The 16,418-nt window shown below is 43.4% G+C and overlaps 1 protein-coding gene across 1 annotated transcript in view; it reads right to left on the bottom strand.

Moving 5' to 3' along the window:
• Window positions 1-1,036: 1,036 nt before the first annotated feature.
• SORCS3 (sortilin related VPS10 domain containing receptor 3) overlaps window positions 1,037-16,418 on the bottom strand; it is a 303,973-nt gene continuing 288,591 nt past the window's right edge. Inside the window, 7 exon segments of the mRNA XM_054205785.1 lie at window positions 1,037-1,115; window positions 1,723-1,883; window positions 6,065-6,170; window positions 8,283-8,382; window positions 10,260-10,391; window positions 12,255-12,367; window positions 15,079-15,202. Coding sequence (XP_054061760.1) covers window positions 1,051-1,115; window positions 1,723-1,883; window positions 6,065-6,170; window positions 8,283-8,382; window positions 10,260-10,391; window positions 12,255-12,367; window positions 15,079-15,202 — 801 coding nt within the window. The 3' untranslated portion in view covers window positions 1,037-1,050.

The following is a 16,418-nucleotide window of genomic DNA, read 5'->3' as shown; positions in this document are numbered from 1 at the left end:
ACAGGCTCATAGGCTGTCTTGCTAATATCTTCTTCTGCTCCATCATAGGAAATGATACTATATATGTATATTAAAAAAAAAGGCTTGCAGTTATACACAGAGTGCCAGATTGAAATTTGACAGACAACTGGAACACACTTGGAATCAAGGCGTGATTCAGGTGCTCACCACGGTCCCGGGTTGGCTGGCGTGTACGAGCGCGCGCGCACGTGTGTGTGTGTGTGTGCATGCGCGTGCGTGTGTGTCTGTATGTGGTTCAGGTTTTGTTTTAAACATATCTTCTTTTACTAAACATTAAATTATTTCCCAAGAAATAAAAAGCTATGTACATTTTAATTATCTACAGTAGGCCTTCGGCATCCTCGCTATTCACATGCACGGGGTTTGGGCTGCATTCATAAACTCAGGCATGCTCCTTCCTTGCTCCTGGTGCTGTCCCCTCCAGCCAATCTACAGTCCAAGGAACACTGACGAGTGTGTTTGCTCCGATTTTTTTTTTCCCCTTTCTCAGCAGTCAACAGTGCCAGAGGGTGACTGAAATTAAAAGCAATTAAAAGAGGCAAGATCCTGTAAAAAGCTGAGACATGCATGTCATTGGGAAGCGAGGGCTGTTGGCGTGTTGCAGAGCCTGGTCCAACAATCCAGCCTGAGCCCTCTGGCAAGATGAAATAGCTGATTTCATGACTTCTTTTGAAAAGGGCTGAAAAGGGACAATTTACCTACAACATGTTGCCTAAGGTACTACACCTACCTGTTGGTTTTGAATACTTAATTCCCATTCTATATTTAACAGGAGGCTGGCATTCAGATCCCATTGCACACTTGACTCATTCTTTGTTTTTTCTTTCTAATCTGATGAGTGTTTCCTAAATATGAAGAACTCCTGCTATTTATGAATGCAGCCCTGGTAAACAGAAAAAGCCCACCCCATCCCCTCCCAAATGATAATAATGACATATAACTCTTTCTTTTTCATAATAATAATAATTATAACAATAATAATTACAAATAAAAAGTCAGAAATGTTGTAGACCAAGTGGATTCTCAGTATTAAACACTAGTGCAGTTGGGGATTTCCTTTGTGCTTTCACTGTTGGCAATTGTTGAGATGCTTCCTGTGGAGGAGAAAACGGAGAAGAGAGTCAGTGCAGTGGCTTCAACAGTTTGGTCTATATTGCTTCTCACTATATTGCTGCTTAGGATATGCTTGTGCAAGTGTAAAGACAGAAAATGTGCTTAAAAGCAGCACATCCTTTTTTGTATTTGCAACAAGCGTGGAGCATGCAGAAAACCTGTTGCTACAGCTCAGTTGACCAGCAGTAAACTCATTAAGCTACTAGGAACACATTCACTTGTAGTGGTAGCACACCAACAGTCGAAGCTTGGCTCAGATGATTCTTCTGAGGGTTCGGGGAATTTGGGACCCCTCCACAGGAGAGAAAGGGTTGTGAGCAGGCAAAGGTATGAGCCACAGCCATTACTAACTCCTGCGTACCTGCTGCTGTTTCCAGGTTCCTACCCCAGTCATGTAACACTTGAGAAAAGCTGAAAAACCAAGAAAAACTCTCGGCTACCATGTTGCAGAGAGAGTTTTGCTCCCTATCTCAGTGCCTCAGGCTCTGCTTGTACCTGGGGTCACTGTCACTCCCCTTCCTCACTCCCCAGCGACCAACATCCTCACCCAGGCTGTGAAACAAGCCCCAGCTGAGGGCTGTCTCTCACCCATCACTCGTGTGTCCAGCTCTTTGTCCATCAGCTCCTCAGGGTCCGTGAACTCGCTTAGAGTGATTTTGGGGGCGTTTTCACTTTGGCTGACAGAGCCAATCATTTCCTGCTCCTTGTCATGCTGAACTTGGGCATAGATGTTAATCCAAGGGATTTTCCTGCACAGGAAAGGAAAATGAGAGGTTATATTCTGTAGCGCAGGGATCCTTGGCATGTCATTGATTAATCAGACCAACTAAACTGAGACCAATCCCAGAAATGCAGCCCTGGCAGTGATGCACAGTATCAGCTCTCAGAATGGTGAAAGCACCACAGTGATCTTCAGCTCCAAAAGTGCCGTTAGCATCCATTAATTCCAACAGCAGTCTAAAGCTCAGGCCACTGCCTTCCTGTCCTGTGCCCAGAGGCTCCTCCAGCTGTAAACCTAAATGTTCTGGTCCTGCCATGTTAAACGAGAAGCCATGCACACCGTGGACACTGCACGCAGCTCAGGAAGCAGCAATCAACTAAGTACAATCAGCTGTAACTGCCAGCTCTCTCAGTATTTATTACATGATTAGGGTGCATTGGAAACCGAAAGTAAAAATCAATTTGTGCACTACTATCAGCTGAGAAAAAAATTTGCTAGGCTTGTTTCTATTGACAGGCCCACACTGACTCGGTAGGAACTGCCACATCAGAAAGAGTTATAAAGAGTTGCTCCTGCCTCAGAGCACAGAAAGGACTTGAACCTCATAACAGCCACCCAAAGTCTATTTGTTACCATTTCATTGCAAAAACAGTTTGCCACGCTACAGGTCATGCAAGTTTGCAGGGACTTATTTTCCCTTGCTGCTCAGGAAGCCAAGAAAGGGAAGGGGTTATTTCTTCTTCCTTCTTCCAAGAGCAGTTAACTTGGACTGCTAGAACAATATCCTTGAAAGTCAGTTAGTTAGACAGATCGTTAGATAGGCCTAGACAGATAGTTAGATAGTAACCCCTGGATGAATGAGAGTTTAAAATGAGAGAACTGAAAAGTAATGTGTTAAGCGCCGTGGGGGTTGCTAGGATTATCTGCTGGAAGGTGACTGACTGTTTTTTCTAATGCCCTTAAAAGGACGCTGTGCCACACAGTCCACACTGCTAAAATAAGGAAAAATCAGATAATTCTTGCAGTTCCTTAAAGCACACAGGAGAGAGAAAGAAGATGTGTTCAAAAGAAGCTATATAACATGCCATCTCTCTCTGCTAACCTGTCTGCTGCTGGATATGACAGAGATTGAAAGCAGTGGAAATTGCCTCAGCTCTCATGAATTCAATAGATCTATACTGATTTTATTCCAGTGAACTTCTGGCCTCAAACTTGTGTTATTGGCTTGATTTGGCATTCTGTTCCTAACCAGCAGCAAGTCAGGATGTATTTGGGATGTTTAGCAGCAGTTAACAAAACTCCTGATGTTCTCCCTTTCTCCTACGCTCTCTTTCTAACCTACAGACCTGCCTTACAGATCAGTAGAAGACATAAGCACTATACAGGGAACGCATACACTGGATGGGAGAGGACAAATGCATTCCCATAGGATTTATGTGGCCAGAATACGTCCAGAGGTGTGTAGAAACGTGGACACAAGAACACGTCTGGAGATAATGGAAGACTTAGTTTTGCTTCCAAACAATGCAATGGTAGAGAAGTAATAGTCTTTTGAGCTTTGAGAGGAAAAGTGAGAAAAGCTCTTTAGAGTTGTGAGGCAGAGAGCCTTCAGGTACTTCAGAGAGTTCGGGAAATAAGAAACGGAGACGGCTGTACATATGTGCATCCATACACACATACCTAATCCTGCCGTGCCTCCCAGCACAGACACAGGTGGCCACAACGTCCCACCGCACATCTCTGAGTGTGAGCTGAACCCACACACACACACTGACTGCCCCGTTGCCCCTCCATTACTCACCACCCATACACACCTAGTATCGACCTGCTATATGCTCAATATCCCAGAAAAGAAAGAACCTTTTTACAGATTATTTTCCTACTTTTCTCCCTTCCTTCCCTTTCCACCCAGACCTCCTCAACAAGCGTCTCTCTGGCAGCAGTGTTTAATATGCCTGCCGAGTCTATAACTTGATGGACTCATAATAAGGAGTCTGTGTGCAAACCAGCAAAGCACCGATTCTATAAAGTTGTAGAATTAAAAATTCATGCAGGCCCATGCTTTCCCCACAACCCTTCCCTGTAAGCAGCAGTTCTGTATTCAGGCTGGGATCACCATTAATCAGAAAAGTACACATGGCTAAGGGACCTCGGCATCACAGAGAGCTAGAGGAAACCTTTTGTTTTCACCTCCTTTTTCCATTAAGAATTGTTGCATACTCTCACTTCTGATCCATTGAGCCAGAGGTTTTAGACAGAGCTGAACAGTTACTCTCTGTTCTGAAAAATCAAGCTAGAGGACACTCTGTGTAACTGACTTAATCCTAAACTCTGTGACCTGGGTTTGTCCTCTTTGGAACAGAACATAAAAGAGGGGACAACAAGATGATGAGCTTTGGACTAAGCAGAACCAATGTTTAATCATCCTCCCTCTCACTCCCAATTTGTAATACATTCAATTTTCAGTCAGATTTTAACGAGGCAGGGTCTTCCCAGCTCTTTCCCTTGTTCTGGAGCACAGAACAAGGTTGATGGCTGCTATGCATAAGGCTCAGGATGCTTAAGTGGTACAAGGATCCGTTTTATAAGCTTGTAGTAGCATAACATGACCTGGGGACTGCCAAAGCAGAGTGGATTACACCAAGCTCCTCACTGCTCCTGGCAGCCAGAATATAGAGACCCTGCTTCCTGGGAACCGATCGCTGACCACAGAGCCAAAGACATTAGGCCAAACCTAAGAATACATCTCACCAAGACACAAAGGACAGCACATCTTACAAAGGGTTGTACCTACATCTTGACTCATCTCTCCCAGAGGGACCTTTTTGCCGTCCTCATCCTACATCTGGGAGTGACAGAAATCATCAGCTGCCTCCCCAGCACATTATTAAATCAATGCTTCGAACAAGTCCCATGTCCCATTCCCCATTTGCCTGGGACTCACAGAAGCAAAAAGAGGATTTCAGACTGCAACAAGCAAGTCACACTGACGGCCAGGAAATCTGCACCTGAGCAGATTCACGTGTGTGGATTTTCTGGAAATTGTCCTGGGCCACTGAAGTCAGTGGGAGGTTGGTAACAGATCTTGATGTGAACAGGATCAAGCGCGGGAAGCACTGTTACCCACTGGTTTGGAAAATGGTTAATGCAAGAGCTTAGAAATGGAAGGAGCTTCAAACCTTGAGACCAGGATACACGCCTGTCTTATCATTCCATTTTTAATACTGTTCGTATCCCACAAACATTATTAGAGAGTACCAGCCTTATCTTGGGCTGCAGAAAAGCTGGAAAGAGAAACATATAGCTGGAATCTGGACAGTAGAAGCTCTAGCTTCCCAATTTGGAGGAACTAGTCATATCCAGAATTTTTTGTTTTGGTTTGGTTTTTTTTGTGTGTTTTTTTTTTTGAAGTCAGACTTAGCTTATGCTTTTAATACAATATTTTGTCACTGGGCAGGATCTGGACACATAGACCATTTAACACAGTAAGTCCTGTACTGAATGCAAAGTTCCTCCTAAAGAGCTCCATCTGCCTAAAACATATTCTCATAAGGCAGCTCTTCAGCAAACGGACCATTCTTATCCCATATTTTGTTTCACAGCTTGCAGCAGTGAAGTGCCGTGGGCCAGCACAGGTCCTGCCTGCTGCCTGGAAGCGAAAGGTTTATGTTAACATCTGGCAAAGAAAATCTCAGCACAGATTCCCAAAGGCATTTTGATGCAAAATTTTTTAATACAAAATTTTCTAGCTTTGAGTCTCGCACCCTTTACATAATCACACCTGTTCCTCTGCAAGACTAAACTATTCTCTTTGCAAGATACAAATGAGATGCTGCTGCGCTAAGGCAGTTGGCCAGCTGGATATAGACTCTATGAAGACATCCATCGTGATTTTTTGACTAAGCCTGCATTGTGTGGCTCAGTACTCAGTGAGCACACAGGGTTCCCATTTCTGGCCTGGGGTTCAAACACATCTGTTGAAGCAGGTCACAGCTTGATTTCTGAGCTCTTGGTGAGCTTTCAGAGCATTGTTTGGGTTGGAAGGGCAGTAGATGGTCTTCTCTATATATACGAGAAATAGGGACTACACTGGTCTAAGCCTTAGGCCAGAATAACTCGCTCTACATCTGCATGCATGCACTGCTCTGCCTAGATTCCTGTAAACCACCCAGTGCCTCCTCCTCCATCCCCCAAAGTTTCTCAGCTTACCTCTTGAATTTGTAGATTAAAAAAGACAGCCAAGCCTACAAACACACAGACAACAACATCAGCATTGCTGAACTGCTGTGACCCGTGCTGGAATCGACAAGGGGTGCTGCAGGAGAAAAGCAGAGCATTACATTTGCAGATATTATTAGGGATCACGTGAACTACCAGAGAGTTGAGCTCAACTCTGTCTCTGCCACATCTGCTTTATCACCGCTGCATGATGGGCACGCTGTTTTCTGCAAGACCAATCAGTAGGAAACAAATTGACATTCTTGTCCTTTGAAAGACAAGCTCCTTTTCAAGACAGTACAGTGAAAAGGCAGCAAGCCATGCTTAGCTGAACGCCGATCACTCCTGTGTTAGCATTCGGGCTATTTCTTTTCAGGCTTTTCCAGGGACTGAAGTGGAAATGAAATTTATGAAGTGTGGTTTAATGCATGTCTATTTCTCTTTGGAGATGCTACCTGCAGCATCCGTGAACAGCGTGGCTCTCATCTTCCAAGCCATATGTCTGTCTCACATGTGACAGAGATCTGGTCTTGTGAGAAGCCTCAACGTTCATCCTTGTATTGCACCTTACGGACTTTTAATTGAGTCAGTTTTCATAATGTGGAGAGCCCAGAGCAATAATCCTGGACCCAAGCACACACCCACATTATAACATTTTTGAGATCTGATCCATCTATCCTTGACATTTTGGTGGGCTAAATAAAGTGTATTACTGTACCTTGTTTATGCAGCTATTCCCACAGCTCATCGGACAGACCATCTTAATGGCCTGAGCACTGTGCAGAGAATCAAGAGTCTGATGAGAAGTCTCTAATGATGCACAAATGATATAAGTAGCAGATGAGTGTTTCTCACTGCATAAATATTTGGGTTTGGTTCTTTTTCTGTTCTCTATTGTTTTCCTGTCACTCAGAAGATGAGGACAAAGTCCATGCAAATAGAGTCTCTTTTGGTTCCGTCGACAATTTTCACACCGAAGAGTCTGATCCTGCCACTATTCTGCTTCTACTACTTCGACAGACTCTTTCATGGAAAAGAATTGACTGTCATTTCATCTGAGTCAAAATACTATGGGAATGGTCATGAAACAAAAGCAGCACCCCCACTCGGGGGGTGGTGCTGTGAGAATAGTTGAGAACTGTAAGCTAAATTCACCTTCTGCAGTGTCTTACTAGAACAAACCCAGATTCTGAACCTGGAGGCTGCAGATATTTATATCTCATTCCCAGTTTTGCAAATTAATTCATTCCAGCTTGCTCCTGTTAACATCTGACTCTAAGCCCCAAACAACAGTCAGAGTGAAGGTAAAAAGGCATTACCTGCAGGATAGGCTACAAGCCTTGGTTTAGCCCAGCTCTCGGCTCTCTGAGAGCCTCACGTAAAAAGAAGCTGAAGTGTGTTATCGTGGGACAGGAATCCCAATCTTTCGGAGAGACTATCAGCAATGTCACATCCACAAGATCCCACATTTCAGATGATTGCAAGGGCAGTCATAAAAACCAAGGGCAAAACAAATCCATCATCTCCTCTGTAGCCATCACTGTCTCAGCAATAGCTGAGAGCTTCACACTAGGCTGGCTGAAATTCTCAGCAGTAACTGAGAGCTTCACACTAGGGTGATTTAAGCAAAGGGGGTGATGAAGCTTAAAGCGACTATTCATTACTCTGTGGGAAAATGGAGATAGGTAACATTGAAATGTAAATAAGTTCTAATTTGTAAAAGTCAATATTGAGGCACGTATTCCCTCTAAGAGGCCTAGATCCTCTTTTCATGAGTACTTTGCCCCTATAAAGCTTCTGGGCTAGTCATAACATTAACAAGCCCTTTGCAATAAGGATTTGATCCAACAGCCATGAAAGTTGGTAATACTCCCATTGAATTCCACAGGTGCCCAATGAGGGCTTAATAGAATACCATTCGCCTGATTTTCTAAAACACTTGAAAAACATCAATGCACTAGTTAATTAAGCCATAGGGAACTCTTAAGTGGTACTTTTAATACTTGTACAAACTGGTGCATGAAGGTGCCACTGCTGGATTCTGTTTTTAACGCTTCCTGCTTCTACCGCGGACAATGTCTCAATATGATCAGTCCTACGTATCCCAGTAGCACATACCAAACTGTGAGTGCTCTGATGTAGTCTGGTTCTCCTGGAGTTGCCTGAAGCCTCAAGAGAACCACAGCTATGCAATTGATGCCATACTCACCTAATGTTAACTGAGTAACATACACAATGACTTCAACACCAGGCTTCAGTTCAAACTGGACCAGGTTCTGGTTGAGAGCATTAAACAGGATTTCTACCACCTGATGAAATAATAAGAGGTACAGTAATTACAATATAGAAGACATCAAGCTCTGGATAACATTCAGGAATGCATGTAGCCCATGAAAGGTGGCTAACATCTCTTACTGGCTTCAGGTAGAGAGGGGAGAGAGAGACTGAGGAAGTGGAGAGAAACATGTATGTGTGCTTTAGACGGAACTAAGTGTTATTGCATGCAAGTCTCCCTCCAGGACTTTTGAGACTCACAGAGTATGTTATTATATCTCTCCTGGGAAGCAAACTCAAGAAAGTAAATTAGCAATTTTTTTTTTCTTTTTTTGAGGAGGGTGGTGGGGGAGGGAAAAGAGATAAGGATCTTTTCACCCTCCACAATATCTTGTGAGTTTGATCTAATGCACTTGGAAATCACTGACATATTGGCTTTTCATGGGTGGATGATGGAACTGAGTTAGCTAGTCCAACCTAGTAACACTTATTTACTCCCATTGATCACTAGGACAATCCTCGACATGTAGCTCCTGTTTAAATAGGCTGTTGTGGACGAGACAAACCAGTTTTGAAGATTAATGGCAAGTTTGCCATATTTCTCCTTCATTTAGAAGAGGGGCCTTGGACTGGCATTTACTCATGGCTCAGCAACCCAGCTATGATATGTCATTTGGTTGTCTCAGAGCATATACTCTGCTTGTCACACCAGAGTCTGAGTTAGTTAATGCCTGGTCTCCCTAGAGTAGTTCTGATGGCCTACTCACCAGGCCAGAGCTCCTCAAGCAGCAGCCAACAACAGGTGCCAAAGTACAACCGAGTAGACTGTCAATAAAATTAGAGCACTGGAGATTCAGGCCTTGTGGTCAGCTAGTCAGAAACCTAATCTGAGATGTCTGCATAATACTGATATATGAAATATTGACACAACAGCTTGTTTGGAGGGAATTCTAATATGGGTAGGTCCTACTGAAAAGGATGGAAAACCCAAGAAAATCCCTCCAAAGAGCCTTCCAAACCTTCGCACCACAATTCATCATCTCTTCTGCTCACCCACCACCATAAATCTTTGCTATCCTCGTAGGACAAATGTACTGCTCTGAGGGGACTGACCTTGCTCAGTGGGTGACAAGAGGTTCCATAGAATTCAGGAGTCCTCTGAATTATTTAATGTTTGATCACCGAAGAGTTACTCCTCCAAGAGTTCCTTGGAGATGGGCTCCCACATAGCTTGCACGCAGTAAAAATGCTGCATACAAGAACGTTAGCTTGAGCTAAGCAGCCTTTCCAGCAGTACTTCATTCCTTTGCCTTTATAGAGCTGATTTAATCACTTGGTAATTCTAGCATGAAAGCTTCAGCAGACTAGTGCTGTTGTTCCTAGCTCTTCCCTTGTCTGCATATCACTGTTGCTATTCATCACTGTAATTACCTATTTATCTAAATGGATGGATATTGTAACTTCCAAATATAGTTTGCACACGCCATTCGCTGCTGCAGAAAAAAGAGGTCTTGTTCCAGTGATATATGAGCTGAAGAGCCTGATTTATTTTTAGTAAACCTCAGTATATTATCTTGCTGCTTTGGCCTCTGTCTATTAGCATTCCTCCAGGGAGTAGAGGGAGTACATATTCAAGGTTCCTTTGGCCATAACTACTGTAATAAGGACACACCACTGATCTAGGAAGAACCACTGCTGGTAGACTGTGACATATCTCAGTGAGGTATTAGAAAAGCCCATTTTTCCTCTGAAAATCATTTTCTGTAATGACATAAACTATACTGCCACAGTCCCAGATGCATCCAATTCCATCACACTTATAATAAGTCATTTCCAGTGCTGCACAAGTTAAGGGGCCCATCTGCAAATGGTATGATAGGAATGAGTGTTCCATGAATCCTTCTTTCCTTACTTGCTCCAGATCAGCCTCGCTGCTTTTCCTCCTCTCTGTTGTGTTTTTATGGGGCAGTATGAAGAGTTCAGCAGAAGTAGGAAGCCCAGGAAATACAGCTACCAAGATCTGTTCATCAGGGATACCGGTCACCTAAAAGAAAAGTAAGAAGGTCTAGTTGCTATTCTGTTACTGATGTTTCCATTCACTACGGGAAACTGTGCTCCCATCAAATTGTTATTTGCCAGTTCCACTGTAGGTGTTGTGGTCCTAATGGTTCTGCCCATTTGGCGGGTTAGAAATAGAGGTTCTGCTAATGATTCATTCTACTTCATTTCTTGAAGTAAATGTAGGCTTGACAACACCCCTGGACCCAAAGATCTCAGTGCAAAGTCCAAACCTAGCTTGTCTCCAGATGTGGATTTTTCATATAGTCCTTCTCGCTACAAAAGAATGACCCAAAGTCAGATCCAGAGAGTCTGGCTAAGAGCAATCACTGGCAAGTATGCAACTAACAGGGACATATGAAGAAAATTGCCTGCAATCACCTTCTAATATCAGGTTACGGGGATCCACATTTGCCATTCACGAATAACTTCATGTCTCCGGGGGAGACTTTATACTACTGGGGCTGATCGGGAGGGCTGTGCTAGGAACTGCGCAGTTTCCTGAACTGTTCCATATCTGAACTCTCACAACTGTCTTCAGCACGACGTGCCCACTGAGGCTACTGCCCTTTCTCCCCAGATCCAACTTCTGCATCCTCAGAAACTCTCCACTGCGTGAGGCTAAGCCCATTAGCTCCCTGGTCCTACCCCACCTCAAGCTCCTTGGCCTCATTCCTGAACTGAAACGTATCAATGGAGCAGCCCGTTCCTTGTGATCCATCCAATAAACATAAACCACAGGCTGCAACCAGTCACAAAAGGATATACGAGCAAGCACTTCTACATCATTTCTACTGTTGTTTGTAACCGTTCGTAGTTACAACCTCATTATTTTCTTTTTTCTGCAAGCTTGACTCTGAATACAGCAAAAGGGAACAGCAGTTTAAACAAACAAACTTAGTGTTTTCTCAGGATGGCAAAACAATCAAGGAAACTCTTATAAACTGTGAATTTTGAGTGGGCTGCAGATGAGAAAAGCTGAGCAGGAATGTACTTTCCCGGTAAAAATAATCAGCCTCCATTTCTAACAACAGCTGTAGCAGAAGCAAAAAAACCCAACGTGATACATTTTTGACAGAATGTAAAAAAAAACCACAAAAGCTTGCCTAACTCTGTCTCCTGATTTTACACAAAACCAAAGTCCCCGCCTATTTCATATTATAAATTATTCTGTCCCCTTTCCTGCAAAAATATGAGTGCTAGTTTACATATTCTAATTAATCCCAAAGGAAGGTACAGTATCTTCCACCCAGTAGTCCTTCTTTGTCCTGTATTTTAAAGGTAAGTTTATTTTCCCTCTGAATCCTCAATTTTTTGCCCCAGCTGGAAAGGCAGTAGAGATTTATAATGTTCACCAGTTGCTACACTTAGCTGCATGTGGAACTCCTGACTGGGTATTAGGAAGAGATAAAAATATCTTCCTCATGCATCCAACGTACTACAATGTTTGTCTTCCGGGATGAAGTGGATCAGCTGTTTAACACCACACAGTAACACCACCCAAACGTTTGCAGTAGAAAACAGTACATACTGTAGTATCAATTGGGCAAATTACGAATAATAATGATACCATTCCAATCTAGAATTTGTAAAGTCCTCAGGGATATTAAAAGCTAAAAAGCACAACAGAAACATTAATAAAAGTAATTATAATATTTCCACAAAATTCCCAATATAGTTTGCCTCTGTAAAAAGATCCAGCATATTAAGAAGCTTTTTTATTGATTTAAAATGATAGCTTCATTACTGCTGTTCTTTCGCATTCTTTTAAGTTAGCATGTTGAAAAAGCGTGTGTTTTACACAAACAGGCTAGTCGCTGCCAGTACAGACCAGGAAACAGATGCTCACCTGCGCTAGAGCTCTCTTGATGACTTTGCCAACGTCTTGTCTCCATTCAGGGATGTCAGGGTTATGGTAGTCCAAGTTGGGAGAAAACGAGAGGAGCTGAGATTGGAAATACTCTAGAGCAGAAAAACAGTATTTATAAGAAGATTAAATGGACAGTGTTAAATGGACAGTGTTCGGGGTACAGCCAAGGGTACAGAAGACAACAGGAAGACCATAATTATCTTAAAGCGAGAGACAGAGGAAAAGCTGAAGGAAGAAAAAGGGCTGGCTAACACTAAGCAGGACAAAGCTTGCAAAGCAAGAATTCTTACAACAGTTCTTATAAAGGACATTTTTCCCTAATGCCAACTTGTGGCTTTTCCCAGAAGAAGTGGAAGCAAGAATGGGAGAGGTGCAAGGATGCCTTCCCTTCATGATGCCTCTGGGCTTCATAATTTTGCCACTCAACTTCATCAGATTCTGCTTACAAGGAAGCTGACCAGTAAATAAGGCGGCCTCTGGCTGAAATTCAGAAAGTCTGTGCAATTGCATGCATTGTGCTCTGAGAACAAACACTTACTGTAAGTAATGTTTTCAAAAGCAGGTATTATCTGTTTGCTCTCCTGGAGGGAAGCCATGAGTAGTTAATACCCCAACAAATCAAAACCCAGTGGTGCTAATGACTGGCTAATCAAGCAATGGCTATTCATGAAACACTTTGAAATTACTTCCAAATTGACTGATTGCAGGGAGGAAGAAAAACTTCCTAGACTTTGAACACAGAACAATTTAAATTTTTCTGCAATTCCAACTCCGCCCTCTGGTGCCACCAGAGACCAAGCCTGGAATCCTTATTATAAATGTGCACAATGGATTTGGGCCAGTGGGAGACACAGATCCAGGATGGGAATCATACTCAGATATAAGTTCTCAGGGTAGAAGACTCTCCATTTCTGGTTTTGGAGATGTGCTGTGCCTCAGCTTGAAGCACCTGATGTCCAGACACTTCAAATAAGTACCGTTAATCATTTGTAAGAAGGTACCAGTTTTAGATCAAGATAAACCAGCAAGAGTATAAATGAGGAAATCTACAGAACAGCAGGGATGTGCCAGCACAGCATTTAAGTTGCATCTTTTGCAAGATCTGTTCTTTCTTTTTAGATAGTGCAGTATATTTTCAAATAAAACAAGCATCAAAGAGAGCCAGGGAAACACTCTGAAGTTCTGACGGCTTAACCCAGAGCCTGATATATAAAGACTTTGACTTTTGAACCCTCAGTACCGTGTCCAATTTTTTTTTTTTTTTTGTAAATTCTGGTCTGTTAATCACAATTTGAGGAAACCCTGAATCAATCTCCTCCACTGCTAACATCAGAAAGCCATGCCTTCCTGCCTAGAGCCATAACAACTTAACACAGGACAGAGATTAGTATACAAATTTAGCAGAGTGCATGTTTACCAAAGGTGTCACTCGCTTATGTACTCAGACTTGAACTGATCACCCGACTGGGGGTCTGGAAGGACCCCCTCCTCAGATCAGGTCAGTCTGCAGCACGGTGCTGCATAGGACTATTTGGATGTTCCAACTGGATCAATTTCTCTTTGTGATAAAGCCCAAAGCTCTAGATCTTTTAAATAGAAGGCAATATTTATTACAAGGTGTTTAAAAACAGAGAGTGAGGAGTGCTCTGTGGGACCCACCGGGACCAAAGATCGAGATTCCCTGTGGGGAACCCTCTCAGATACACTTGATTCTGGCTTATTCCAGAAACCGCTGGAAAGATGCAAGTTTCCCAGAAGTAAACGCTGCATTTTGCAATGTTGCATTTTGCTCAAAATGATCAAGTAGGGTGTTACTTACATTTGCTAATAGTGAGTTTGGGTATCACTAAATCATATTAACAAATTATTAAAACCCGTTGCATTTCACAGCCAGGCAATCAATAAATATCTATTTAGCTAGTTGTTAAATCTGTGCATACAGCTTTCCAGCCATCAGCAGGACATTTATTTATATTTAATTACTGAAACAAGACACACATACTTCAACTACACGCTGCAACCCAAGTTGTTTGAAGCCCAGGTCTCTCAATAAAACTTGCTATTCAAAGAAAAGCTTGCCCTCAAATGATGGATGACAATAACTGGATAAGAAAAATTAAGACTAGCCCAGGGTGGAAGTTATTCTCTGGAGAAATCTCAAAGTCCTGGCCAAAACTGCTGAGAGAGCCCTTCCACTCAGCCTTTATCACGCTCCAAATAGAGTAAGCTCTGGGGTCTGTCAAAGGGTGCTTTTTGGAGCCCGTGATGTACACATACGGCAGAACATACCAATACTCACAGGAAAGTCCAGTGGACACACTCGGACCTCCAGCTGTGGCATGGGAGATGGGCAACAACAGACTAATTTCTGCCCCCTGTTTTCCAGACCCCTGACGTTTATACAGTCACTGTATGAAGAGAAACACTAGCTGTATTCAGGCCACCTTAATGATGCACTATGACTACTTCTTTCCACAGCTAGGAGGCCGAGGGAAGGCAGTCTGGCTACAGCTCTAAGTGTTTTTTCCTTTTGGGAGTTCTCAGTCAGGGTATACAGACAGACCAACAGGCAAAGGAGACACCAGCTACTTTATGACAGGGCTGAGCTTACAAATTTGGCTAGCTGCCCCATCCAGTTCACTTCTGTGTTTTGTGATCATGACATATCTGAGCTACTCAGTTTACAGTTTGTCTTCAGAAGTTCCTCCAGGCACTATGGAGTTCATATTGGTTCAGCAGCGACTGCCTGTTCTTCACCTCTTGATAACCCCCCTGAGATCTGATTGTAAAAGGCTGAGGATACCGTGCACTGCGACCTCCTTGGTGTCCTGGATGAGGGTACTGCCCGCAGCGACCTGCACAGTGACGGTGTTCATCCCCTCCACAGCGAAGGTGTACGAGATGCTGCTCTCCAGGGTGATGAGGGGCTGCAAGAGGTAAACAGAGACGGCGATATCAAAATCAGGGTGAGGTTAACTCAGGATCACAAGATGCACCTGACTAATCCACCAGGGCACGATATCCTTCCTCCCTGATACAGAAAAGGTGCTCCAAGGTTGCATGTCCTGCTAAGGCCTAAATGTGGCCCAACACCACCCAATGAGAACTGTCCCATAGGCAAAGATTTCTCTCACTTCAGTAAATGCTTCCTGAAATATCTTTGTATTGAACTGCAACTCATTATGCTACGAATACCTCAGTAGAGCACAGTCAGCAATTGCAGAACCAGTGCTGCAGAATGCAGTGTTGTACACACCCTCAGCACAGTTGCTATATCAGCTGTACAAAACACAGGATCCAGCTAAAACCAGCGCTGAAGGTAAACCAAAGATGCAGATGCTTCTTCAAATAATCCATAGTGTTCAGATTCAGGGCAAGCCTGTGCCCTTATGAGCACAGATCTATCTATCTATATCAGAGCAACTCTGCTCAGGTCGGAGTGAGGGCACCCAGCGTTGCCCCGTCCATGCTTTGAGCAGCTCCAACCATGCTAACAAGGCTGAAACCATGGCATAATACCTGCTGACAATGCTGGCTGAATGTGTCTGAATGGTTTCCAGAGTAAAGATGACCTGAATTTAGCCAGCTCAGAGCCCTACCAGAGAAGACTACTTTTATCTGCACCTTCTCAAACAAAAATGTCCTTGATAGCCCTACAGCTCTCCTCTTTGCACAGGAAACTCTCACACAGATACACATCTAGATGAGAAAAGTGCACCATGTTTGGGAAAAGAGATTTGTATAGTGAAAATCAAAGGTCTAACCCTCGCAGTGCAATTGATCTGACAGTTGGTCTATAGACAGATCTCTTGGTTTAGATTAAACCATTAAAATGGAAATAGTGATGCTAGCCTCCATTGCAAAAGCACACAGAGGTCTAAGAGCACAGATAAAGCCGTTGTACCATTGCTACTGTCCTTTCACTACACTGCCTGTTTGTTTCCAGAGGAAAACCCCTAAACATCCACCTTCCAGTTCTCACGCTGCATCCCATCAGACTGCCCACCTGCCCCCGTTTCACAACAGTGGCCATATATGCTGTTTTCATAGCCAAATTGAAATTTCCACTGGCATAGGCTCACTCTTCCCTCCTGGCAGAATGCCACCTCCCTTTGGACCCCCTCATCCATGAGCTGAAAAGCA

This window comes from Rissa tridactyla, chromosome 6, assembly GCF_028500815.1.
Source record: "Rissa tridactyla isolate bRisTri1 chromosome 6, bRisTri1.patW.cur.20221130, whole genome shotgun sequence".
NCBI classification, from domain to species: domain Eukaryota; kingdom Metazoa; phylum Chordata; class Aves; order Charadriiformes; family Laridae; genus Rissa; species Rissa tridactyla.
Note: the sequence above shows the minus strand (reverse complement) of the source record. Positions and strands in the feature narration are given on the sequence as shown.